The sequence below is a fragment of the Pogona vitticeps genome, chromosome 6, assembly GCF_051106095.1.
Source record: "Pogona vitticeps strain Pit_001003342236 chromosome 6, PviZW2.1, whole genome shotgun sequence".
NCBI lineage: Eukaryota > Metazoa > Chordata > Lepidosauria > Squamata > Agamidae > Pogona > Pogona vitticeps.
In genome coordinates, this window is record NC_135788.1 from 113995144 (window position 1) to 114022750 (window position 27607).

General features: G+C 43.4%; 2 protein-coding genes across 2 annotated transcripts; both read left to right on the forward strand.

Moving 5' to 3' along the window:
- Window positions 1–690: 690 nt before the first annotated feature.
- Window positions 691–18792, forward strand: LOC140708302 (vomeronasal type-2 receptor 26-like). The gene is made up of 6 exons (XM_078378244.1): window positions 691–746; window positions 6623–6914; window positions 7198–7329; window positions 9208–9303; window positions 13779–13905; window positions 13999–18792. The coding sequence occupies exons 1-6, from the start codon at window positions 691–693 to the stop codon at window positions 15021–15023; spliced, it is 1728 nt and encodes a 575-aa protein (XP_078234370.1). The 3' UTR covers window positions 15024–18792.
- On the forward strand, window positions 18621–24981 carry LOC144583039 (vomeronasal type-2 receptor 26-like). Its single transcript, XM_078378245.1, has 4 exons — window positions 18621–18941; window positions 21502–21702; window positions 22496–22622; window positions 23718–24981. Exons 1-4 carry the CDS (start codon window positions 18621–18623, stop codon window positions 24650–24652), a joined length of 1584 nt encoding a protein of 527 aa, XP_078234371.1. The 3' UTR covers window positions 24653–24981.
- Window positions 24982–27607: the final 2626 nt, after the last annotated feature.

The window sequence follows — 27607 nt, forward strand, 5'->3', positions numbered from 1 at the left end:
GCTAATAAACACCCCCAGACCTCAAGCCCTCATTAGGTGATGACTGTTGGTCTGGAACTGGCCCAGCGCATCTTTCCCTCAGTCACTGTGATCGCACAGCCCGCAGTGCTGGGAGGTCTGATGTGCTGCTAGCTTACCTGATTTTACAGTGGGACTCACCAGAAAATACCTGTTTTTTCCACACTGTCCGCCACAGCATAGAGGCTAGCATAGCTAAGTCTCATGCCTGCCAATGAGTCGCTCGAACTCCACAAAGGAGGCCCCCCTTGATGTCTTCCAAGAAGACCTCCAAACCCAATAAGAAAGATGTAGTCCATCTTTCTGAAAAATTCAGGCCTATCCAATCAGATCCTCTGGTGATCAATCACCGATTCAAGGCCTCTGCAGATCGCACTGCACCCATTGCGGTTAACAGCCCTGTGTGGTGTGTTAACATCGACGAACATTCGGCCTATCCAGTGATCCTTTGGTGACCAATCACTGATCCAAGGCCGCTGCTGACTGCACTGTGTTTACACCCCTGTGTGCCATGTTTACTTTGAGAAACACAAAGGTCTATCCAGTTGGATCCTCTGGTGACCAATCACCGATTGAAGGCCGCTATAGACCGCACTGCAGCCCTCACAGTTAACACCCCTGAATGCCGTGTTAACATTGAGGAAAAAACCTACACTCCACGGCAAACAAGGTATGACTGTGGACCATAGGATATGCACGGCCGTGTTTGTGGCCTTCAACCATTTCAGGTCAGGTATGAAGTTCAGGATCAGCACCTGGTCAAATCAATGCCGCCAAGGTGTACCCAACACTTCTTTTGGAAACTGACCAGGCCTCCACCCTGCAAAGCTGGCTCTACAGTATGCCAAGCAGCCTTTTCCACATGATGTGTGCTCTGGCCCCAAGACCCAGGTTGCTCCCCCATGGGGATGCAGCTGCATAACGCTCTGCCCAGTATACCTACCATTGTGGCTGATACTCACAATATGCCTCCGTCTCTCCGACTCAATGAGACCTGTGGAGACTTAACCAGACTAAGCCCCTGTCTACACATTAGGTAGTGTTTTTATACATATGCAATAATTGGCTGATGGACACCAGCCTAGACACTTGATCTCTTCTTGGTTTAAGACCCAGAGTTGCAACAGTGGAGCCTGCACCCATTATGAATGAATGTGCGCCGAAACTCCTGACTTGGATATCCACTGTGTCTAATGCTAAGTCGGTTAATTTCCAGCACTGATATTTCATGAATATCCTGTCATTGCAGGGCTAGACTAGACTTATCATTTTCCCCCTTGTAATCACTTTTGCTAATTCTAAGAGCCCCAGCAAATGTCATTAATGACGCCGTCTAGAATAGGAACCCTTTTGTATTCATCCCTGCTTAAGAGCGCCCAGTGTTTACAGATGCACTCTAATAATGGAGGTGATATGGAGCCCTAGTATCTTTTACTCTACCCCTCTCTTTGGATCGTCCCATTATCGTTTTCCTTATGCGGTAATCCCCTGAGTGATCTCTAAGGCCATTAATTTTTTTCCAAAAAAGGCCAGTGCTGACCACCTTCCCTAAATAGTTCAGGTACCAGTCCCTTTCCATTTTAATGTACCACAAATCATTATAAATGTTCAACCGGTGTCGGCCAAACTGGCTCCAGGTCGACCATTTTCCTAAATTCCTGTAACTCTATCCTCGCAGCTGAATAACCCTTCTGCATCCTTGGTGTCGCTCCTGATGCATCTTCACGCCAATTCACCAAACGTCCAGAGACAGAAGTTCCGGGAACTCCCAGGTCCTGGTTTCTGGCTCCATGAACAGCTCGATCTCTTGGCGTGACAATGCATTGATGGTCTAACTTTCTGGACCTGGTACATGTCATGCATGCTCTAGTATGTTTAGTCCAGTGCATAAATGTAAATGCCCTAACCAATGTCATAATGCATTCTAAATGTGACGTAAGTTTGTTCATGATGTAAACAGCTGCTTGACTGTCATGCCAAATCGTACTACTGAGTTTCACCGATGCTGCCCTCCCCTCCTCAACAGTCAGCTGCCGATGTGACGCCATAATTCCCTTCTTTTTCTTTCAACTGCTGAGCTCTCTCCTTGCCGCTGCCTGAAAAAGAAGAGGGCGGCTCAAGGGGGAATGCCCCTTAAATAATCTGGTGTTCCTTTCCGGGTCTTTGTATTCTCAGGAGACCTGAAGGTGTTGCCGTTATCCAGAGTGGGAGGCAAGAGCCAGCCACGCTGCCCAAAGTCATTTGTATGGCCGAAAGAAACACCTGCTGCCATGTTCCTCCACTTTCCTTGCAGAACTTTGGCCTCAACCCCCCCCCTTGTTTGCTCCTCAGCTGACTTACAAGAGTGTGCTGCTCCTTCCCTCCCTGTTGCATGATCTTCCCTTCCGGCAAGAGTAAGGACTTCCCTTCTCCGCCTCCTCGAGCAGCTGCCCACTCACAGGCTGTGCTGCAGGAATTCCTGCCCTGCCTCCTTGTCTGAGAAAGCAGCTACTGGAGGAGATGGAGAAGTCCATGCTCCTCCCAGAAGGGAAACTCAGATGATGGGGAGGGAAGGTGCAGTGCACACCAGCAGGTGAGTAGGAGGAGCCAGCTAGGAGGGTGGGGAATGTGAATGTGCAGAACCTGTGCTTAGGTGATTGGATGAATTCTGAGCTTGAGTACAGGTACATGTAATTGAGAATGGGTTTGTACCACCCACCCTGCTGCATAACCGTCTCCCTGTCTGAGATCTGCTGTGAATGTGGTGCATCATTTGCCTCGGCTTATTGTGCTGGGGGACTTCAACATCCATGCCGAGTCCAGTTTTTCAGGAACAGCCAGGACTTCATGTTTACTATGATTACCGTGAGACTTTCCAAAGTGGTATCTGGCCTCACTTATATTGCCAGGCACAGTTTTGAACTAGTTTTTCTGTACCAGATGATGTGAGTTTTCAAGGAACTCTCAGTAGTTCTATTGTGAAGGACAAATCACTTATTGGAAGTCTGAGCCACTGATTGCCATCATCTGGATCATCACATAATCCCCCCTTATTCCTCAACCAGAATTTCATGTGCCTAGTCCTCTTGTAGAAGGTTGTAATTTTTTGGTGCCATTTTATCAACGGATAAGACTTGAATTTCAAAAATATGTGGATTCTAGAAATATCAAGACTTTGTTCTTTTTTTTCAGATGCAGACTTGTGTGAACCATGTCCTGAAGAATGGTATCCAAACAAGAATCAAGATAGTTGCATTCCCAAAGCCCTAAGCTACCTCTCTTATGAGGAACCCTTGGGCTCAGTACTAACTAGTTTGGCCCTCTTCCTTTCTATCACCACCGTAGTGGTGATGAGGACTTTCATTCAGTACCGACACACTCCCATGGTCAAAGCCAACAATTGGAGCATCACCTGTGCCTTCCTCTCCTCTCTCCTCCTCTGCTTCCTCTGTTCCTTCTTCTTCATTGGACAGCCTGGAACTCTCACCTGCCTTCTGAGACAAATGGTGTTTGGCATCGTCTTCTGTGTATCTGTTGCTTGTGTCTTAGCCAAAACCCTCACTGTGATTGTGGCCTTCATGGCTACAAGGCCTGGACTTGGGATGAGGAGATGGGTTGGGACGCGGCTGGCAGGGTCAGTCATCATGGTGTCTTCTCTTATCCAGGCTGGTATCTGTGTGATCTGGTTGATTACCTCTCCCCCCCTTCCCAGAGTTTGACATGCATTCTAAGACTGACAAAATCTTAGTTCAGTGTAACGAAGGTTCAGACCTCATGTTCTATCTTGTCCTGGGCAACATGGGGATGTTAGCCATCATAAGTTTCACAGTGGCTTTCTTTGCCCGCAAGTTGCCAGATACGTTTAATGAAGCCAAATTAATCACTTTCAGCATGTTGATGTTTTGCAGTGTTTGGGTGTCTTTTCTGCCAGCCTACCTGAGTACTAAAGGGAAATACATGGTAGCCGTGGAGGTCTTCTCCATCTTGGCTTCCAGTGGTGGCTTGCTGGGTTGTATCTTTCTTCCCAAATGTTATGTTCTTATTCTCAGGCCTGACATGAACAACAAGAAACAAATGGTAGGGAAAAATTTGAGATACAGATGAGAGAGAAATCACATCATCTTCAATGACTTCTTTAGAAAATCTACACAGACAGAAGAAAGAAGTTAAAAGTTAGACTTGATAAATTGCCTAGTTTTGTGTTGTTTTCAGGATATGTTAGGTAGAAAAAAATGTCTGTTGCATTTATGAGATCATACCTACACAATTAAAATCAAAGTGGATGGTGTATTTTTCTTTCATTTTAACAGAGGATATATTGACCAGTCAAAGTGTATTCAGAATGGTTGGCATGTTTCAAGAATTATTTCTCATCAAGAATCACTGTCATTTTCTCCAGTTCTCGAATAATTAAGACACTGCATGCCTTGCTGATAGGAGCTGAACCCCAATCCCTAAATATGATTCAGCTTGAGGTTCCCAATGTGCTTGAAGAAAAGCTCAAAAATGGACGTCAGCAGTGTATTTCAGTTGCAATTGTGGTTATCCAGATGCATTCTGAGCTAGTTTTTAGCTTGAGTTTGGGATAGAATCTGTCTTGGTTACTATTTTTAAAATCCTTTTTTAATTTTTATCAAAATACTTATACAAAATGTCTGTGACATTCAAGTCATAAAATAACAAACCCTCTGCATTGCAAAGAGTGTCTATTTACTATAATCAGTAGATAAACTCATATGACATGGCAGGAGAAGTGTCCAACTGAGTTTACAAAGTCTATTAACAAGTGCTAACAATGACAACATCATCCCTCTATGATGAGAACATGAAACACAGACTTCTGTTGGCTCCAGAAATTTCAGGGGTAACAGATATTTATTCCCTCCTTTGCCCATTGATATTTTTTTTGCGAGGGGGACCAGTGTTTCTATATTTTTGTGGACCAATGTGGATCCATTGCAAACAGTACTCTAGAGGTGTGGCCTAAAACGGTATTAACCTGCTTAGGAGTCAAAGGTGGACCCTCAGTCTTCCCTCAATTAGAAGCTCACATAGGACTCAAAACTCCTACAGAATTTTAAAGAAAGATTAATCAATTAACTGCTTATTTGGAATAGGTAGCCTCAGCTGGGTAACCTTGCTCTTGACCCCTGGACACCATTTGGCCTGTTCCTTACAGAACAGTCCATTTCTAAAAAGATTTCCAGGGAGAACAAAATGAGGTTGGAAGTGGAAACATCAGAGCCTTTTCGTAGAGAGTGATAGAAGGGAGTCACCCTCCTTGGGAAAATGGCAGTAAGGAGATGCATGAACCTCATTCATTACCTTGCTACAATTTGACAGCACAGAACAAGAACAAATTTACTCAAGATATTAGAAACTTTTTAAAAAGTCCAGATCTGTAGACAGTTCTGTTTATATATTTTTTTCTTTAGAATAGAGCAGGGCTTCAAACATAACAAATCCAGTCAGCCTTGATTACCTTTCCTATAATTATCGGAATTACTGCTTTTAGCATTTCTGTTTTCCCAATCCCTCTGAGAAATGTGGGGCTATTGTGTCAAAATCAGGAGGAAAAACAGCCCATTTCAATTAGCATCTCTGCACTCAGTTTATAAAGTCTCCTGTCCAAGCAAATAACAACATCTCAGTTTGAGAGAGGGACAGCTCTGTCAGTCCATGCTCATCTATGTCTTCAGCCAAGAGTGATTGTATTGGTGGTGCCTTTTGCTCAGCATGAAGAGGTCTGAAGCGGACCAGTCCCAACATTTGCCAGCCTTCTGTCTGGCTTTGTTGATGCTCCTGGTGCTTCATTCTTCCAGCTGGAATATGAGCCCTTCCATCTGCAACTGGAGGACAAGAGTTCAAACTTCTTTCCATGAAGGTTCAGATGAATTGATTCTTGGGGACTTTGTATCCATTACTCTTGTTGGCTTCACTCTGAAAACCTTTGTGACGCATCCTTATAATACTCCAGTAAGGGGTGTGTAAGTAGTTCTTTGTCAATGCTTTGTAGATGAAAATCAAGATTGAAACCAATGAATGTTTCTTATCCTTACAAAATAAAGTACTTATTGAAAGTAGGCAGTTGCATTTTCATGCTGTCAACATGGAGGAGACTATAGATTCAGATATATATGTCCATTGACCTCCATGACAGCTTTGTTTTTTAAAACGTTATAACCATTTTGACAGGTGGACTGTTGAATATCAGGTTTTTCATTCGGATTCATCCATTTCGTCTTGACAGATCTTCCACTCCTGCTTCTATATTTCTGAGATCAGAAAAAGTATGTGGTTGACGTCTATGAAATATATTTTTGGCATAGGTCTCCTGGTAGTTAACACTTACAATCCCCATCTGGGTTATTTTGATGGAGGGTTGCAGGCTCTACTTCAACAGAATCCAGTGTTTTTCCTTGTACTGTATCAAGAAAGCAAGGACTTGTCAGAGTGCACCGGAAGGGGAGACAGGCAGACTGCTGGGTGGTAAGATTGTTTGACAGGCATTGTAACGGTGGCCATATCCAAATTTCTCTGATGACCAAATTAAGTGCCCAATCATAGCATAATTGAATCTCAAACCCCCCCCCTTAATGATTAATTTTGAGGGATTTCATTGCAGTTTGATTCCAAAGAACTACCAGCACATCCTGGCCTTTGCTTTTGCCATCCGCCAGATCAGCCAGAATGCTCAACTGTTTCCCAATATCACATTGGGTTACAAGATTTATGACAATTCTTTTAATCCCCGGAAAACCTGCCAGACCACCCTGGATCTTCTCTTCATGAGCAAAGGGCATCCCCCGAATTACAACTGTGGCAAGAAGGAGAAAGTGGTGGCTGCCATTGGTGGGCTCACTTCCGAAAACTCAATACAGATGGCCAACATTTTCAGTATCTACAATATACCTCAGGTACGTCCATAGGGTTAAATAAATGTAACCTCATTGAGGGATTTTACTTGCGCCCCTCTTAAACTGGGCCCTATCTCTTGGCTAGCATTGACTACCACTTGTAGAATTCATAATATGAAGTGAATGTACAAGAAAGCATTCCTCTGGAGATTAAGAATTAAACATTTTGCTCTCTGACTTTCATCCTTAGTATACATTTAGATTGAGTTTATATTTGGGGACAAAGGAGAGTATTTTCCTTTTTTTTTTTCCAATGTAAAAATTGTGATGCTTTCTCTCTTAGCTCAGCTATGGCTCCTTCAATCCTATATTAAGTGACAAAAGTCAGTTCCCTTCCTTCTACCGGATGGTGCCCAGCGAAGATGCTCAGTACGATGGGATTGTTCAGGTGTTCAAGTCTTTTGGATGGAACTGGGTTGGTGTCATTGTTTCCAAGGATGATAGTGGGGAAAGCTTCCTTCGAACCCTGAGACCAAGGCTTCTGCAGAGTCAGATCTGCATTGCTTGGACAGAGATCATCCCATCAGCGACCATGTTTTCACCAAAAGAAGTAACTGCCGCATTCCTGGTGCCAATCTATAGGACTCTTACTATAAGTGAAATTAATGTGATTCTTGTGTATGGAGACAGGCAGTCTCTGGAGGGGCTACAAATAATTTTAGGCGTCTTTGAATTTCACAAAATGCAGCCTCAAAGGAGGGTGTGGGTGACCACAGCTCAGTGGGATTTCACAGCTTTACCTGCTGGGATAAAACTGACGGCAAAATCTTTCCATGGAACCTTGTCCTTCAAACTCCACACAAACGTGGTGCCAGGATTTGGGAACTTTCTGGAGAATATGAACCCATATCAGGATCAGATTTATTTCCTCCATGAGTTTTGGTGTACTGCATTTCTCTGTTCCTTCCCACTTTGCAACCTCTATGTTCCAAGTCAAGGGGCTTGTAGTGGGGGGGAGAAGCTGAGGAGCCTTCCTGGAAGTGTGTTTGAAATGGGCATGTCTGGCCAGAGCTACAGTACCTACAATGCCGTTCATGCTGTAGCTCAGGCGCTCCATGCAGCCTTTTCATCAACAGCTACGCAGAAGCGGAAGGGGCCTGGAGAAAAACAGAGCCTCCAGGACATTCAGCCATGGCAGGTAATCAGAACTAGGAAATGAATGAGATTCTGTATTGTATGAAACAGGACCTTATTAGGGCTTATTTCTCCTGTTGAGTGAATCAATCTCAATTAAAAAGAGAGATAAATGAAACTAAACTAATCCAAAACCAACACCAAGTAGAATAGAGGAAAGTGTCTCACAGCAGGAAAAGAAGCTTCACTTTTCTCCTGGAGGAGTGACAGAGAAGGAGGTCCAGATGAGCGTGTCTTGCACAAGTGCATTGAATACCTTTCCAAAGTTTTGTTTTAAATGGTTTGTTTTTTAAATTCCATGTATTTTGAAAAAAATTAATTGCCTCTTAAATGAGAGAAATGTTTGATCTAATATCACATTACTCTTTTCACAATATCTGTGACTTGGGAAAAATCTAAAAATTTTTTTGTGTGGCAGAGAAAGAAAGAGAGGGAGAAACTGAGATTGATGGGGTTGGGAGGGGATCCCTTTGGGAGCCTCAGAAAATTGGAATCTGTAAACTCCCCAAACTGGTGTTAGTAGCCAGATGGACGATACAAGTATACAATTTATAATTAAAAAATTAAGTAAATAAGGATGGGATATAGTCTTTTATGTCTGGAAATAGCTGCCACTTTTGCCCACCAACCTGAGGTTCCCTCAAAACGTTCCAGAATGAAAGAGATCCATAGAGAACTTGGAAGTTTGAGAGAAAGGTTGAGAACTGGAAGCTTTTGATTTGCAATAAGAGACAACAGCCTATGCCATCATCAACCTTGTACACAACATGCTGCAACCAGAGGATTTCTGCTTATGATTTAATGTAACTGAGTCAGAGGAGATTTGCATGGATCAAGAAACACATCACTTCATACTACTGGTGGAAAAAAAAAGCTTCATCGGTTCATTGAGAAGTCCTGGAAATATCCCACGAGTTATTTTAACCCTTCCATTGTGTTTTACATTGACAATTTTTAGGTGCTGGAAAGCATAGAGTATTTCCTAAAATCTGACAAAAAAGTTATTTATTTTTCTCCTACAATTCAGCTTCATTCATTTCTAAGAAACATTCAGTTTAACAACAGTGCTGGTGAAGAAATATTTTTCAACGAGAAAGGAGACTTAGAAGCAGGATATGATATCGTCAATTTTGTCAGGTTCCCCAACGAATCTTTCCAGACAATCCGGGTTGGAAGTGTGAACCCTGTGGCTCCTGTGGGCCAGAGATTCGTGTTGAATTCAAGTGCCATCACCTGGAATGAGAAGTTTAATCAGGTAGATATGCTTTTTCTTCATCATCGATCTCAGTTGTGAGTGTGCTTTTGATATTGCTATTTGGTTGTGCTGATATTTTTCCAGAAGAGGCTAATAACACAACATAGAGAAATGTGCAGATTGCTTTTCTAGCCTGAGACACTTAAAGTACCTTGCAAGAGTCCAAATTGAAGGTAATCAGAGGATGAATAACATTTGCTATCATAGCTGGTATATTGTCACAGAAGAATAAATAGGTATTGACCACTCCACAACCTGTTGTGAGGAATTTGCACTACATTTTGCAGATAAAGTTGCACAGATCCACTCTGACGTGGATGCTGTCATTGATACAGACCCAATGGATGTAACTTTGGCTCCAGTTTGATCTCTTTTAATGGATACTTTTCAGTTGGTACAGCCTGTTGATGTGGACAGGATTCTTGGAGAGGTGAATGCCACCACATGTGTGCTGGACCCTTGGCCTTCCTGGCTCATAAAAGCTGCCAGATTAGGAATGGCCGATTGGTTATGGGGAGTGGTCAATACCTCCTTGCAGCAGGGTAAGATCCCTGCTTGCTTAAAAGGGGCACTAATAAGACCACTACTGAAGAAGCCCTTGCTGAACCCCAGTGTATTGGATAACTACTGGCCGGTCTCAAACATCCCATTATAGGGCAAGTTTCTGAATTGTGTGGTGGTTTCTCAGTTCCAGAGATTCCCGAAGGAAGCAGATTATCTAGATCCATTTCAATCTGGTTTCAGGAATGGCTATAGGACACAGACAGCTTTGGTTGCATTGGTGGATGACCTACGCCGGGAACTGGACAGGGGGAGTCTGGCCGTGTTGGTTCTGCTGGGCCTCTCAGCGGCTTTCAATACCATTGACCATGTTATCCTTCTAGGCCATCTCTCTGGGATGGGAATTGGAGGCACTATTTTACAGAGGCTCAATTCCTTCCTGGAGGGGAGAACTCAGAAGGTGATGTTGAGTGACTCCTGCTCAACGCCCTGGCCATTGACCTGTGGTGTTCCTCAGGGTTCTGCTTTGCCACCCATGCTTTCTAACATCTACATGAAATGGCTGTGAGAGGTTGTCTGGAGTTTTGGGGTTGGGTGTCTCCAGTATGCGGATGACACCCAACTTTATCTCTCCTTTTGTCACGTTCCCAGGGGTTACAACAGCCAAAGTCCGATAAACCAGGAATACCAAGAATGTAAAGCCGATATCCATTTACCAAATCAACTCATAGAACGTAGTCCAAGGTCAGAGTCCAGAGTCAAATACACAACCTAGTCCAGGGTCAGACTCCAGAGTCAGGAACACAGTTCAAGGTTGTAGGAGTGTGGATGCAAGCCAGAGGTTTTGACTTGTTGTCTCCACAGAAATTCTAGCTGACTAGGAGCTGCTTTTATAGTAAAACAGCCCCTTGAGCTGCTGGAAAACTTTCCATCCTGTCAGTACTCAGGGCTAGTTGAACGGATGTTTCTGTGGACAGCCTTCAAGTGATCCTCTGACCTTTTTGCCATAAGTCTTCCCCGAAGCCTGGCCCGAAGATTGTCTGCTGGGGAAGGAGAATCTGGAGGCGATTCAGGTGTTTCTGTTTGCTCAGCATTCTCCTCACCCTCAGTTAACCCTTTTGGTTCCAGGTCTTCAGCTGCACTCATGGCACCTTTCCACCTAATTACTGGGAAGTTTTCTTGAGTCTTGTCTCTAAACCAGTGCTTGGCATCAGGAATGGGCTGGGTGAGGGCAAACAAACTGGAACTTAATCCAGAAAAGACAGAGGTGCTACTGGTTCGTCGGGAGGCAGATGAGGGGGTAGTGATGCTATCTGTGCTGAATCAGGTTACACGCCCCCCACATGAAAACTCAGGTCTGCAGCTTGATTCATCCCTAACGTTTGATGCTCAGTCTTGGCATTGGCCAGGAGTGCATTTGCACAGCTAAAGCTGGTGCACCAGTGTGGGAAACGTCTGCCTAATTGTAGAGTGCTCGTTCTGAGCAGATAGGCGGGGTAAAAATTAATTAATGAAATAATTAAATAAATAAAATTGTAGCTGCATTCTGTTCCAGTGATGTGCACACACTCCTGGGAGGAACTGGCAGTTGCCAGCAGGGTGGGTAACTCCTCATTCTACCATTTCAGTTAGAGGTACAGCATAGGGTCAAAGAGTTTCTTCAACCAATCCTGGTTATGATTAAGTAACTAGTATCCCATCTGAGGGAAGTCGTGGCGCTGTGGGCTAAACCGCAGAAGCCTGTGCCGCAGGGTCAGAAGACCAAGCAGTCGTAAGATTGAATCCATGCGACGGAGTGAGCGCCCGTCGCTTGTCCCAGCTCCCACCAACCTAGCGGTTCAAAAGCATGCAAATGCAAGTAGATAAATAGGGACCACCTCGGTGGGAAGGTAACAGCGTTCCGTGTCTAAGTCGCACTGGCCATGTGACCACGGAAGATTGTCTTCGGACAAACGCTGGCTCTATGGCTTGGAAACGGGGATGAGCACCGCCCCCTAAAGTTGAACACGACTGGAAAAAATTGTCAAGGGGAACCTTTACCTTTACCTTATTCCATCTGAATTATCACAAAATACTATTTAACTCACTCTTAGTCAATAAAGTGAGCTCTCAGGGCGTTGCCTTTAGGCTCCGCTGTTTTGGACATTTGCTTCCCGACTCCTTTGTATTTTCTCTAAGGCAATTAGCCTTCCTTTGTTCCGTGATCACCCATACACCAGCTGAGCCTGTTCCTTGAGAAGTTGGATCTGGCTACAGTAGCACATGCCTCAGTTACATCCCATCTGGATTACTGTAACACACTCTAAGTGGGGCTGCCTTTGAAGACAGTTTGGACAGGTCAGCTGGTGCAAACTTCTGAAGCCAGACTACTGGCTGGGGCCAACTACATGGAGCATGTAATACACCTGTTACAAGAACTGCACTGGATACCAGTCCATTTCTAGGCCCAGTTCAAAGTGCTGGTCATTATACACCAATACAACTTGGTTCTGGGTTACCTGAAGGACCGTATCTCTTGAAATGCACCTTCTCAATGATTAAGATCAGCAGAGGGGAACTTCCTCTCGGTCCCACTGCCAGCACAAGCACAGCTGATGGGGACACGGGAGAGGGCCTTCTCTCTGGCAGCTCCCAGGCTAAGGAACATTCTCCCTCAGGAGAACAGGATGGCCCCTTCCCTTTTATCCTTTCTAAAAAAGCTAAAGACCCATCTCTTCAGACAGGCTTTTAACAATTATAAGTGAAATCCTGAACCTGTTTCAGAAGAGATTCTACTCTCTTTTATTTTTTAATGTTTTGATATTTCTATTGTATTTTAAATCATATATTGTTTAATTTATCTTTTAATCTTTAACTTACTGTGTTTTTAAATTATGTGAATTTTAATGTTGTGAGCTGTCTACATATATATATATATGTCCGGAGGGAACAGTCTGGAGAAAATGGCAAGATAGGCAGGATGTGGCCTGCGGGCCGCAGTTTGGAGACCCATGATGAAGCATATATATATATATGCTTCATCAGGGGGCTCCAAACTGCGGCCTGCAGGCCACATCCTGCCTATCTTGCCATTTTCTCCGGACTGTTTTCTTCAGCCTATGGCTGTGCTTTTGTGTGCAAGTATGTGTGCAGGGCTACATACAGGTGGGCAAATGTCTGTGCTCACTGGGGTGCATGCATGCATGCGGCTGTGTCTATGAGCACGTTCCTTTAGCCTTCAACAATGTGGAAAATATACGATGTGGACCACATTTTCAAAGGTTTAGAGACCCCTGTTCCTCATGATCACTTAACTTCTAAATAACCTTCCTTCTAATTATCATTGTGGCGATCAACCTTGTTGCCCCTGTTCATTGGAGCACAAAGGATCACACCCTTGTCCCCTTCTAGCTGCTACCAGGTATTCTCCTAATACCAATTATGTTATACACATCTGCTGCCAAAACTACGGGTTATTGAACTTGGGAATCACAGGTTTAATTAATAAATATTCTTCTATTATGAAGTAAATTATAAAGGTAAATCACATATGAATTGTATCAGGTATTTATTTATGTATTTATTTATGTATTTATTTATTTATTTATTAAATTTATACCCCGCCCCTCTAGACCATGTCTACTCGGGGCGGCTTATCAAGGATTGAATCATGTATGCAATCACTTTTAGTCCAAACTACTATATACTTATAATCAATATCTCTCTTATAGTGGTTATAGTTTCATTCCTGCTTCTTCAATATTGTTTAACCTTCTCAATTCCCTCTCCTAACACTCTCAGCTCAATTCTTCTCTCTTCTCAAACCTAACTGCCATTCCATAGTTCCAACAGTCTCTCTAGCTCCGCTCCTCCTGCCCTATCCTAGGCTCCTCCCTCTTGAGCTTCTCTGATGGACAGGCAAGAATGACGCCACCTATTGGCATTTCGCTACAATCATTTAACTTCTTCATGACTTTCCTTCTGATGATCATTAGAATACACCCAAGTCCACCTGTGTGGAGAGCTGCCACCCTGGAGAGAGCATGTCTGTCCAACCGGGGAAGCAGGTGTGCTGCTATGACTGCGTTGCATGTCCCAACGGGAGGATTTCGATCCAGATGGGTAAGTGAAGAAATCCAAAAGAACCTATGGAGAAATGCAGGAATTTTTATTGCCTCTCTAGTGGTGTTCTTGCCTCATTTTGTTAAATTGAAGAAAAAGGATGTCCCAAGAGTATCAAGTTTGGGGAAAAAATGCAGGACACATTTGAAGGATTATTTTCTCTAATGGATAAAAGTTGTGTGACTCCAAAACTAAGACCAGGTTGCTTTCTTTCAGATGCAAAAGAATGCCAGGAATGCCCCGAGGACCAATATCCAAACAAGAATCAAGACAGATGTCTTACCAAAGCCTTAAGCTACCTCTCTTATGAGGAACCCTTGGGCTCAGTATTGACTAGCTTGGCCCTCTTCCTTTCTATCACCACCATCATGGTGATGGGGACTTTCATTCATTACCGCCACACTCCCATGGTCAAAGCCAACAACTGGAGCATCACCTGCGCCCTACTCTCTTCTCTGCTCCTCTGCTTCCTCTGTTCCTTCCTCTTCATTGGACAGCCTGGAACTCTCACCTGCCTTCTGAGACAAATGGTGTTTGGCATCGTCTTCTGTGTATCTGTTGCTTGTGTCTTAGCCAAAACCATCACTGTGATTGTGGCCTTCATGGCTACAAGGCCTGGACTTGGGATGAGGAGATGGGTTGGGACGCGGCTGGCAGGGTCAGTCATCATGGTGTCTTCTCTTACCCAGGCTGGTATCTGTGTGGTCTGGTTGATTACCTCTCCCCCCTTCCCAGAGTTTGACATGCATTCTGAGACTGAGATAATCTTAGTTCAATGTAACGAAGGTTCAGACCTCATGTTCTATCTTGTCCTGGGCTACATGGGGCTGTTAGCCATCATAAGTTTCACAGTGGCTTTCTTTGCCCGCAAGTTGCCAGATACTTTTAATGAAGCCAAATTAATCACTTTCAGCATGTTGATGTTTTGCAGTGTTTGGGTGTCTTTTCTGCCAACTTACCTGAGTACTAAAGGGAAATACATGGTAGCCGTGGAGGTCTTCTCCATCTTGGCTTCCAGTGGTGGCTTGCTGGGTTGTATTTTCCTTCCCAAATGTTATGTTCTTATTCTCAGGCCTGACCTGAACAACAAGAAGCAAATAGTAGGGAGAAAGGTTTGATATAGTTGATAGAGAAATTACATCATCTTTAGTGAATTCTTGTGGGGAAAGTCTACACAAACTAATGAAAGAAGCAATCTTAGAGGCCTTGATAATGGTCCTGGTTTTGCATTGTTTTTATGTTAAGTGAGGTAGAAAAAAGATCTGTTGCCTTTTTGAGGTCATACCTACAGAATTAAATTCAAAGTGGGCGGTGTATTTTTCTTAAATTATATTTGTGGGCATGTTGACTAGTCAAAATATGTTCAAATTTTTAGAATTGATTCTCATCAAGCAAAATGATACCCCCTCTGGATTGCAAAGCATGTCAGTTTCCTTTGAGCCACTAAGTAGTGCGTCCAGGCACTACTTAATTTATTTTTCTTCTTTATCTATCTTTGAGCTATTATTATCATTGTATATTGCTGTAAAACTGTTATTATATATTAACTGTTTTTATCTTGTCTGCTGTCAGCCGCCCTGAGTAGACTATGTATAGATGGGTGGCATATATGTGCAATAAATAATAAAATAAATTGATGAATTCATACTATGATATGGGAGGAGAAGTGTCCTCTTCATCTGACTTTACAAAGTCTATTAATGAGCAGCATATTTTATAACATTCAGGACCTTGCGATGGAGTGCAATAAGTCCCCTGCCTGTGAGGGGAAAATCAGATGATGATGCAATAAATATGTCTCTACTCTTGAAACAATGTCAGCAAAACAAGGGTGGTGGCTCATTGGAATTTTTCTTTTGTAATTTCCCCTTTTCCAAGAAGATACAGTTGCAAACCCCTTCAACCTTGGGACACAACCCTGACATGTGGGAATGGGAGCCATGACCCTGATATCCCCTCATCTTGGTCATTCTTAGTATGCGATTTTCACTCAGGTCCTGAAGAAAGAAATATGAGCTTATTGATATCACCCGAGACAATGCTCTCATTCTAGTGCCTTTTCGTAGAGAGTGATAGATGGTTAACCTCCTTGAGAAAAAGTCAGTTAGGAGATGCATAAGCCTCATTCATTAACTTACTACAATTTGACAGCACAGAACAAGAAGAAATTGACTCAAGATATTAGAAACTTTGGAAAAAGTCCAGATTCATGGACAGTTCTGTTTACATTTTTATTCCTTTAGAATAGAGCAGGGCTTCAAACATAACAAATTCAACCAGCCCTTCCTATAATTATCGTAATTACTGCTTTTAGCATTTCTGTCTCCTCAATCCCTCTGAGAAATGTCTGGCTTTTGTGTCAAAATCAAGAGGAAAAACAGCCCATTTCAATTAGCATCTCTGCACTTAGTGTATAAAATCTCCTGTCCAAGGAAATGACAACATCTCAGTTTGAGAGAGGAAGTGGACAGCTCTGCCAGTCCGTGCTCCTCTGTGTCTTCAGCCAAGAGTGATTGTATTGGTGGTGCCTTTGACTCAGCATGAAGAGGTCTGAAGGGGACCCATCCCAACTTTTGCAAGGCTTCTGTCTAGCTTTGTTGAGGCTCCTGGTGCTTCATTCTTCCAGCTGGAATATGAGCCCTTCCATCGGTGACTGGAGGACAAGTGTTGAAACTTCTTTCCATGAGGCTTCAGATGAGATGATTCTTGGGGACTTTGTATCCATTACTCTTGGTGGCTTCACTCTGAAAACCTTTGTGATGCACCCTGATTCTTTTGCAGTAAATGCTGTGTAAGTAGCTCTTTGTCAATGTTTTGTATATGAAAATCCAGATTGAAACCAATGAATGTTTCTTATCATCACAAAATAAAGTACTTATTGAAAGTAGGCAGTTGCCTTTTTATGTTGTCAACATGGAGGAGACTATGGATTCAGATGTATATGTCCATTGACCTCCATGTCAAGCTTTGTTTTTTTAAACTTTTTTACCTTTTTGACAGGTGGACTGTTGAATATCAGATTTTTCATTCGGATTCATCCATTTCCTCTTGACAGATATTCCACTCCTGCTTCTATATTTCTGATATCAAAAGCAGTATGTGGTTAACTTCTACGAAATATATTACTGGCATAGGTCTCCTGTTAGTTAACACTTACAATCCCCATCGGGGTTTTCTTGATAGAGGGTTGCAGGCTCTACTTCAACAGAATCCAATATTTTTCCTTGTGCTGTATCAAGAAAGCAATGTCTTGTCAGGGTGCACCGGAAGGGGAGACAGGCAGACTGCTGGGTGGTAAGCATGTTTGAGAGGCATTGTAATGGTGGAAAACATCCCTGCTGGTCCTCCTCGACATCTCAGCTGTCTTTGATACCATTGACCATGGTATCCTCCGGAGGAGGCTCTCTGAGTTGGGAATTGGTGGCCTAGCATTTGCCTGGCTCCGATCCTTCTTGGAGGATCATCCTCAGTGAGTTCATCTTGGCAAGGAGGACTCGGCCCCATGGAGCCTCAATTGTGGAGTTCCACAGGACTCGACCCTCTCCCCATTGCTGTTTAATATCTATATGAGGCTGCTGGGTGGGGTTTTCATGGGGTGTGGGGCATTGTTCCATCAGTATGCTGATGATACTCAGCTCTCCATCTCCTTTTCTCCAACCACAGTGGATGCTGTTCTGTCCCTTCAGCGCTGCTTGGAGACTGTACTGCAATGGATGCAGGAAAATGGGCTGAGAATGAACCTGGACAAGATGGAGGTCCTGAGGGTGGGTGCCTGCACCATCGGCAGTTTGGGAAACTCCATCTCTTTTCAGGGGTGACTCTTACTGCAAAGAGTGAGGTTCGCAGCTTGGGGATACATCTGGACCCGGCTCTCACCATAGAAACTCAGGTGGCATCAATGGTCCATTTCACATATTTCCATCTTTGGCAGATTGCCCAGCTGCATCCCTATATTGATGTTGGGGCATTTACCACTCTGGTCCACGCACTTATAATCTTCAGATTAGACCACTGTAATGAACTCTATGTGGGGCTACCTTTGAGATTGATACAGAAGCTCCAAATGGTGCAGAATGCGGCAGCCAGATTTCTCAGTGGAATGAGGAAACACCAACATATCACTCCCAATCTGGCCACCTTGCATTGGTTGCCCGTACACTTCCACATTGATTTCAAAGTTTTAATGTTTACATACAAAGTCCTAAATGGTTTAGGAGCTCAATACTTGGTGGAACGCCTCCTCCCACCTACATCTACCCATACCATTCAATCCAGTCAGGAAGGGTGACTGAGGAGCCTAATGCCGATGGAGGTCCGGAAAGAAAAAACAAGACACTAGGCCTTCTCGGCAGTGGCTCCTTCTCTTTGGAACAAACTCCCCTCCAAGATCCGTTTGGCCCCTTCACTGGGCATTTTTAAAAACCAACTTAAGACCTGGTTATTCAGACAGGCCTTCCATCCAGGTACTACTTTCCTCCCGTCTTGAATTATTGTTCTCATTGTATATAGCTGTAAAATTGTTATTATATATTAACTGTTTTTTATTTTGTCTGTTGTGAGCCGCGCAGAGTAGACAATGTATAGATGGGCAGCATATAAGTGCAATAATAAACAAACAAACAAACAAAATGAATAAATAAATACTTAACATGCTCTGAGGACCAAATTAAGTTCCCAATTAATCATACCATAACTGATTCTCAAAAACCCCGATAATGAGTGATTTTGTGGGATTTCATTGCAGTGTGATTCCGAAGAACTACCAGCACATCCTGGCCTTTGCTTTTGCCATCCGCCAGATCAACCAGAATGCTCAACTGTTACCCAATATCACTTTGGGTTACAAAATTTATGACAATTCTTTTACTCCATGGAGAACCTGCGGGAACACCCTGGATCTTCTCTTCATGAGCGAAGAGCATCCCCCCAATTACAACTGTGGCAAGAAGGAGAAAGTGGTGGCTGCCATTGGTGGGCTCACTTCCGAAAACTCCATGCAGATGGCCAACATTTTCAGTATCTACAATATACCACAGGTACGTCCATAGGGTTAAATAAATGTAACCTCATTGAGGGATCTTACTTGCGTCCATCTTAAACTGGGCCCCATCTCTTGGGTCACATTGACTCCCACATGTAGAATTTATAATACCAAGTGAATGTACAAGAAAATATTCCTCTGGAGATTAAGAATCAAACATTTTGCTCCCTGATTTTCATCCTTAGTATACATTTAGATTGAGTTTATATTTGGGGACAAAGGGGAGTATTTTCCATTTTTTTCATTGTGAAAGATGTGATGCTTTCTCTCTTAGCTCAGCTATGGCTCCTTCAATCCTATATTAAGTGACAAAAGTCAGTTCCCTTCCTTCTACCGGATGGTGCCCAGCGAAGATGCTCAGTATGATGGGATTGTTCGGCTATTCAAGTCATTTGGATGGAACTGGATTGGTGTCATTGTTTCCAAGGATGACAGTGGGGAAACCTTCCTTCGAGCCTTGAGACCAAGGCTTGTGCAGAATCATATTTGCATTGCTTGGACAGAGGTCATCCCAGGAGTGACCATGTTTTCACCAAATGAAGTGATTGCCGTATTCCTGGCACCAATCTATTGGACTCTTTCTCTGAGTGAAATTAATGTGATTCTTGTGTATGGGGACAGGCAGTCTCTGGAGGGGCTACGATTAGTTTTAGACAACTTTGAATTTCACGAAATGCAGCCTCAAAGGAGGGTGTGGGTGACCACGGCTCAGTGGGATTTCACAGCTTTACCTGCTGGGCTGAAACTGGCCACAAAATCTTTCCATGGAACCTTGTCCTTCAAACTCCACACAAACGTGGTGCCAGGATTTGAGAACTTTCTGGAGAATATGAACCCATATCAGGATCAGATTTATTTCCTCCATGAGTTTTGGTGTACTGCATTTCTCTGTTCATTCCCACTTTACAGCCTCAATGATCCAAATCAGAAGATTTGTAGTGGGGGGGAGAAGCTGAGGAGCCTTCCTGGAAGTGTGTTTGATATGGGCATGTCTGGCCAGAGCTACAGTACCTACAATGCTGTTTATGCTGTAGCTCATGCGCTCCGTGCAGCCTTTTCATCAAGAGCTACGCAGAAGCGGAAGGAGCCTGGAGAGAAATGGAGCCTCCAGCACATTCAGCCATGGCAGGTAATCAGAAGTACAAAATAAAGGAAAATCAAAATACAACATGAAATAAGATAAATAATTTATCTAATTTCTATCTGAAGTCGCCAAAACAAATGAACTTGAAACTGCAACATGTGTTGCATGAAACATGAGTGCATCTTTGCTCCCACTCCTGTTTCATCCAATCCATATGTTACTAAAATGAGCAGCGAGCTAATGAGATAGAGTGATGGATAGAGTGTGGTGGATAGAGGAGACTTGGATGGCAATTCTCACGATGAAAAGTCTGACGGTAGGAGTGGTCCTAGTACAACCACTGATCAAATTTCTTATATAATTATAATAGCATGGTGAGTTGTACGGAACACAGGGTCTCCCAAAAAATGCGATAAATTTTTGAAGAATTACTTTTTGAATGTTTAGAAGTTTTTGGTGCCAACATGTAAGAGTTATTAGTTTTAATGACTGAAATTTCATTTAGTATCACTACGGGAACTAATGCTGGTTAATGTTAGACTCTTATTGAAAGAGGTGATGTTAATAATTTTCCAAAGAGTTATTCAACCTTTGAAAATGAGGTTTTCATAGCTGATGAGTTACAGATGCTTTTAGCAGCCCTGTCCTGTGATGTTTTGTTAAAAACAAAAAAGAAAAATAGGGATTCCAGTAAGCCAGTAAGATGTTGATATTGCCATTTAAAAGATTTATCAATTTTTGCCCATGCAGATGTTATTATTTTACAACTCACTTTCTTTTATAGGACAGAACTTGAAGTACTAACATTTAATTTGCCATCATTCTTTTTAAGTCCTAGTTGATGGTAGATTTATATGTGTATGTTATTGGCTTTCAGCTGCAATTTTTTTTAATATTACATCTCAAGTCATAATTTCTTCCATAAAAAAACCCTCTCTCTGCTTTAGCATTACAGAATGATGCAAAATTAGTGCCACCTATAGGCCTCTTTTGGTCATTACTGGTCATTTGCAGAGCAAGAAATGCAAATGTTCAGGAGATTTGGATGGATAACAAAAATGGCGCACTAAAAAACAAGGTTGGCATATACTCAGTAGTATAGTGTTCTGCCATGAGGGAGCTCTGTACTTCCCTAGTTCCTGGATTATCCAGTTAAAAGAGCAGAGGTCAGAAAGCAAGGCAGGATACAAGCTCTGCTTCAACATCCTAGTGACTCACTGTTTCTTGAAATAGATATACTAGAATAGAGAATTATGTAGCCTGATTCAGTGTCGGGAACAAATTCTATGGGTTCAGTGAGATGTCCTGGCTATGCAGAGGAATACCAATTCCCCTTGACATCTTTCATCTCATTATGGAAGGAACATTTCTGAACGCTTGGCATATGAGGAGCAGGATCTCATTTCCTGCTCTCTGCCTGGAATTGTACATTTCTGCACCCTAGCTTCATTCTTTTTTGAGGAATATCCAGTTCAACAACAGTGCTGGGGAAGAAATCATCTTTGATGAGAATGGACAACTGGCTGCAGGATACGATATCATGAATTTTGTCACATTTCCCAACGAAACTTCCAGCGAAATCCAAGTTGGAAGGATGGATCCTTGGGCTTCTTTAGGCAAAAGGTTCACCATTGATAAAAGCGCCGTTGTGTGGAATCACAAGTTTAATCAGGTGGGGATGATTATTGTTAATTTTCTCGTAATGTGTTACCACCACTATTTCCTAGAGTTAATGGAGCCATTTTTTTTAAAGGTGGGGGATTCATTGCCATTAAAAACTGCCATATTTCAATCATCACCCTGGCTTTGATCAGGAGTGCATTCCATCAATGGGGTATCCCCAAAAAGATTCTCTTTCCTATAGCTCCTTCCTCATTTTTTAGACAAGGACACCTGGAGGAGGGCTGCTGGTTTTAGTCATGGAGTCCATGTAAGTTTTAGATAGAAAGGGAGCGTGATAGTAGTAGATAATCAGATTTGGATTGAGAAAGCCTTTCTACTTGGTTTGAGAAACTTACTGCAGATGGCTTATTTTGAAAACTATTTCCTTAAACAACAACGTTATATCATCATTGCCCAGGTTAAAGTTCTGGAGAAAACCTGAAATCTCAGCATATTTGCAACTTCTTAGTGATCCAATAAAAATATTGGTCAACTGAGAACTTTGCGACAAAACACATTTGGTATACTTCATATCATTAGCTCTTCGATTAAGGGCAGGGGTACCTACTAGACTGGGAAAATGGCAGTGAAAGAGGTGAAGTGGAGAGAGACAACTTCTTGTTACAACACGGTGCTAGTTGGGATTGGTGTCCGGTGCGGATTAGGCTTCTAAGGCAAGGTGGACAGAAAACAAAGCCTGTTTGCTATTGTTTGTGGGCATAGCATTTGGGTCTGAAAGTGAAAGGAGATCTTTCATCATAAAGATGTCCATTCTAAACAAACTTCCTTGTGTTGGCAAACAGAAGCGTCCCAGCTCCATTTGTGTCGAGAGCTGCCACCCAGGACAGAGCATGTTCATCCAGGAGGGTAAAGAGGTGTGCTGCTATGATTGTGTGAAGTGTCCCAAGGGGAGGATTTCTATCCACATAGGTATGTGAAGGATTTCCAAGTTTACTAGAGGAATATTCCAAAGTTCAGATTTTAGGCTTCAAGAAATGTCTTTCCCTTTTCTCTTAAAATAAAAGTATGCATGGATTTTGTAGAACCAATGATATTCGGACATAGGGCAGTGAATTGTAGGGCCTAAGGAAACATCTGCCACCATGTTCCTCCACTTTCCTTGTAGAACTTTGGCCTCAACCCCCCCCCCTTGTCGGCTCTTCAGCTGTTTTACCAGCGTGCGCTGCTCCTTCCCTCCCTGTTGCATGATCTTCCCTTCCGGCAGGAGTAAGGGCTTCCCTTCTCCGCCTCCTCCAGCAGCTGCCCACTCACAGGCTGTGCTGCAGGAATCCCTGCTCTGCCTCCTTGTCTGAGAAAGCAGCTACTGAAGGAGGTGGAGAAGTCCATGCACCAGCCAGAAGGGAAGCTCAAATGATGGGGAGGGAAGGTGCAGTGCACACCAGCAGGTCAGGAGGAGGAGCCAGCCAGGAGGGTGGGGAAAGTGAATGTGCAGCACCTGTGGTTAGATGATCAGATGATTTCTAAGTTGAGTACATGTACTTAAGAGTGGGTTTGTACCACCCACCCTGCTGCATAACCGTCTCCCTGTCTCAGATCTTCTGTCAACGTGGTGCATCACATTGCTGCACAACCGTCTCCCTGGCTGAGTTGCTCCAGCTTTTTGTGCTGGGGTACTTCAACATCCATGCAGAGACCAGTTTGTCAGGAACAGCCAGGACTTCATGTTTACTATGATTACCTTGAGACTCTCCAAAGTGGTATCTGGCCTCACTTATGTTGCCAGGCAGTTTTAACCAAGTTTTTCTGTACCAGATGATGTGAGTTTTGAAGGAACTCTCAGTAGTTCTATTGTGAAGGACAAATCACTTATTGGAACTCTGAGCCTCTAATTGCCAGCATCTGGATCATCACATAATCCCCCATATTCCTCAACCAGAATTTCATGTGCCTAGTCCTCTTGTAGAAGGTTGTGATTTGTTTGGTGCCATTTTATCCATTGATGAAACCTGAATTTGGAAAATATGTGGTTTCTAGAAATATCAAGACTTTGTTCTTCTTTTTCAGATGCAGACTTGTGTGAACCATGTCCTGAAGAATGGTATCCAAACAAGAATCAAGACAGTTGCATTCCCAAAGCCCTAAGCTACCTCTCTTATGAGGAACCCTTGGGCTCAGTACTGACTAGCTTGGCCCTCTTCCTTTCTATCACCACCGTAGTGGTGATGAGGACTTTCGTTCAGTACCGCCACACTCCCATGGTCAAAGCCAACAACTGGAGCATCACCTGCACCCTCCTCTCCTCTCTCCTCCTCTGCTTCCTCTGTTCCTTCTTCTTCATTGGACAGCCTGGAACTCTCACCTGCCTCCTGAGACAAATGGTGTTTGGCATCGTCTTCTGTGTATCTGTTGCTTGTGTCTTAGCCAAAACCCTCACTGTCATTGTGGCCTTCATGGCTACAAGGCCTGGACTTGGGATGAGGAAATGGGTTGGGAAGCGACTGGCAGGGTCAGTCATCATGGTGTCTTCTCTTATCCAAGCTGGCATCTGTGCGGTCTGGTTGATTATCTCTCCCCCCTTCCCTGAGTTCGACAAGCACTCCCAGCCTGACACAATCTTAGTTCAATGTAACGAAGGTTCAGATCTCATGTTCTACTTTCTCCTGGGCTACCTGGGGTTGTTGGCCATCCTTAGTTTCTTGGTAGCTTTCTTTGCCCGGAATTTGCCTGATGCTTTTAATGAAGCCAAATTGATCACCTTTAGCATGCTGGTCTTTTGCAGTGTTTGGGTGTCCTTTATGCCAACCTACCTGAGCACCAAAGGGAAATATATGGTAGTTGTGGAGATCTTTTCCATCTTGGCCTCCAGTAGTGGGTTACTGGGTTGTATCTTCCTTCCTAAATGCTACATTATAGTGCTTAGGCCTAAACTAAACACCAGGGAGCACTTAGTAAGGAAAAAGAATAGCTACCATCTGAGAGGCAACCCCCTCAATAAATAAACCCCTTCAAATTGAGGCATGGAAGGCAGGCTGCAAAGTGCAAACAACTTTCTACCAGAAAGCAATTAAAACGATAGGGACAATGTCTATTCATAAACATTTACTGCTTCCTTGCACAAAGATAAACCACAAAGTAGAAATTCAAGCTGCGAATTGCAATATGGGAGGTCTGCAATGCTTCAGATTTGTAATTCCTTCCTTATCCTGTTTCCCAGTCAACCAGAATATTGGTACTATTCAGTGAGTTTACTAGGAACTGCGAGTTGGAATTGTTAGATAAATATACAGAGTTTGTTAATTGCAGAGTGCAGCAAAAACTACTGCTGTAAGAAGAGTTGCAATAAAAATCCAAATACAAAAGAATTGTATGTGTGTTCTTCATAAGAAAGCGGTTTATTCCACTGAACCTGCTCTTCTTAAGTTCCATTTCTTAGGTGTTTGTTAACCTATTTCCTGGTCACCATGTATTCCAAGAAGAAGTACAATAATTAGAGATGGGTATGAACTGCTAAAATGGTGAACCACGAACCACAATTTCATCCCCGGTTAGCTGACGAACCATGGATCATTGCAGGGGGTGGCACAGAAAGATAGGTGAGCCACCAGGCTGGCCGAAGAAAATTCCCCCACCCCTTTGCAAAGACAGCCAGGGTGATTTCCTTTGGGCAGGCTTGCCCCATCTTCCTATGCCCCACAGATCAGCTGATTCATGGGGGCACAGGCAGAGACTGGGAAGCTGACAAATGGATATATATAAAAGGGGTATATTCATCTGTTCATATTTGTTGGGGTCTCCAGAACTCACAAATACAAAAGGATTACTATCCAACTAATCAGTGATATTCAATGAATATCACAATTCGTTTTTATGTTCATCCCTGTGTCTAACAGAAATAGATGAAATCCTTCTTTAAAAAGAAGTTTAGAATATGTTATGGTTTGTCCTTTGGTCCCACTTTTCTTTCAAATAAATCATGATATTTGTGTAACTTTGAAACGGGTGAAATGTATTGCAGTATTTAACAGGTAACCGGTATCAACGAAATTGTCCCATAACTTCTTTCCTGTTGACAACGGGTCAGGCAGGGGTTTCCAAACTTCAACAAAAAAGGGTTCCCTTCTGTCACGTTCCATGGGGCCGGCTAGTCTGTCGATGTGCCTAGTTTCACTATCTGCCCATCTTCTCCCTCCAATAAGGGTATGGTGTTTGTTCCACCTGACACGTCCAGTCGATATAGGGGTCACCCAGGGTCCTCCCTGTATTCTTTCCTCCTCATCTCATTCACCCTGCACTCTAATCTCTCCCTCCTCTCTCTTTCCACTCTCTCCTTTTCTTCTCTTAACTTCCTCCGCCATTCTCGGGCTTCTGCTTCCTCCTAATAAGAGGGTCTTGGGGGAATCTCTCTTCTCCTTCTGTAGTTAGCCTCCTCCTTAGGTACTCTTAGTCTCTCCCAAGTTCCTGTCCATGAATCCTCCATCAAGACCCATTCCCAACCTGTAGGCAACTGTCCTTCTTTCCTTCTTATCTCTGCTGTCCCCACCTCTCTCTCCACCTTCTATCTCCGCTCGGTTCCTGCCAACCTTTCTTGAGTTACCTTGACTGTTAGCCCTTGAATCTCTCTTTCCAAATCCTGAGTGTCTGTCCACCATTGTTCTGTTTTCTTAGGAAGTGAAGTGGGTAGCGTCTGCATCTCTTTCTCAACAGTGTGCGGGAGGGATGGCACTCCAGCCAGAGGGTTACTACTCTCATCCCCTGTCTCACAGAATAATTCTCAAACCAGTTTCCTCTGAAAGATCATCAGGGACAGAGGGAGGAAGTGCTACATCGTAGGTGTTACTAAAGAGAAAGCCCTTTCTCATGCACTTAACAGCCTAGGCCTGTGGGTTGATGAGTCTTTCAACAAGGCTTTTTTTGAAGATCACAGATTCAGAGTAGGTGCATATGGCAAGAGGTGATTTTTCAGATATGTTGACCCTAAGACTTTCAGGACTTTAATGGAGCTCTAGAAGAGTTGGGAAGGAAATGTATTTGAGTCTTAACTGGCAGCAAAGTGCATGCTAGACAGCAGTCTTACTCCCACATTTGGTGCTTCATTTACCTTTCCAACACTGTTTAGGAGTGATCTTGGGTAGGGCACGCTGCATTAGTCTGATGGACAAGTAATTCAAACAGGGGCAAAGTGGCCAAATCTCCCTGGCCTTCTGTTTGCAAGACCTGAACAAGATTGTTAATGAAAGGACCATTTGAGGCTCACTACTAGTCTGTAAAGTAAGTAAGTGGTGCCCCACATAGCGATGTTAATCCGTTCCGGATTAATCGTCACTATCCGGAAACATCGCAATGCGGGGGGGGGGGAACCCCATAGAAATGCATTAAACTTTGTTTAATGCGTTCCTATGGGGTGAAAACTCACTGTTATGCGAAGATCCTCCATAGTGCCGCCATTTTCGCTGCTTCGGTAAGCGAGGGCAGTGTGCAAAAATGCTTGCGGTGGCCATTTTGGGCACCCGGCGGCCATTTTGGAACCGCCGATCAGCTGTTCCGCAAACATCGCAATGCGAAGATCGGTAAGCGAAACATTTACCGATCATCGCAATGCGATGTTTTGCCTATTAAAACATCGCAATGCGATCGCATTAGCGATCTCAAAAAATAGATTGCTATGCAGATTCGTCGTTAAACGGTGCACTCGTTATGTGAGGCACCACTGTATAGGCTGGAACTGACATGATGGCAATGTCACAAGAACCAGCTAATAAGCTCCATTAAGTTCAATGAACCTTCTTGAAATTTGATCCTGTCTCCATCTATCGCTTTGTATGGAAATAATTCACTATATTTTTTTCAACCTTTGAGTTTTTCAAACAACAGCAACAATTATCTACCCTGTAGTTAGCATCATCCTTATCACCAAGCACCTGCAGCCCCAGGAGACAGAACATCACAAAGACAGA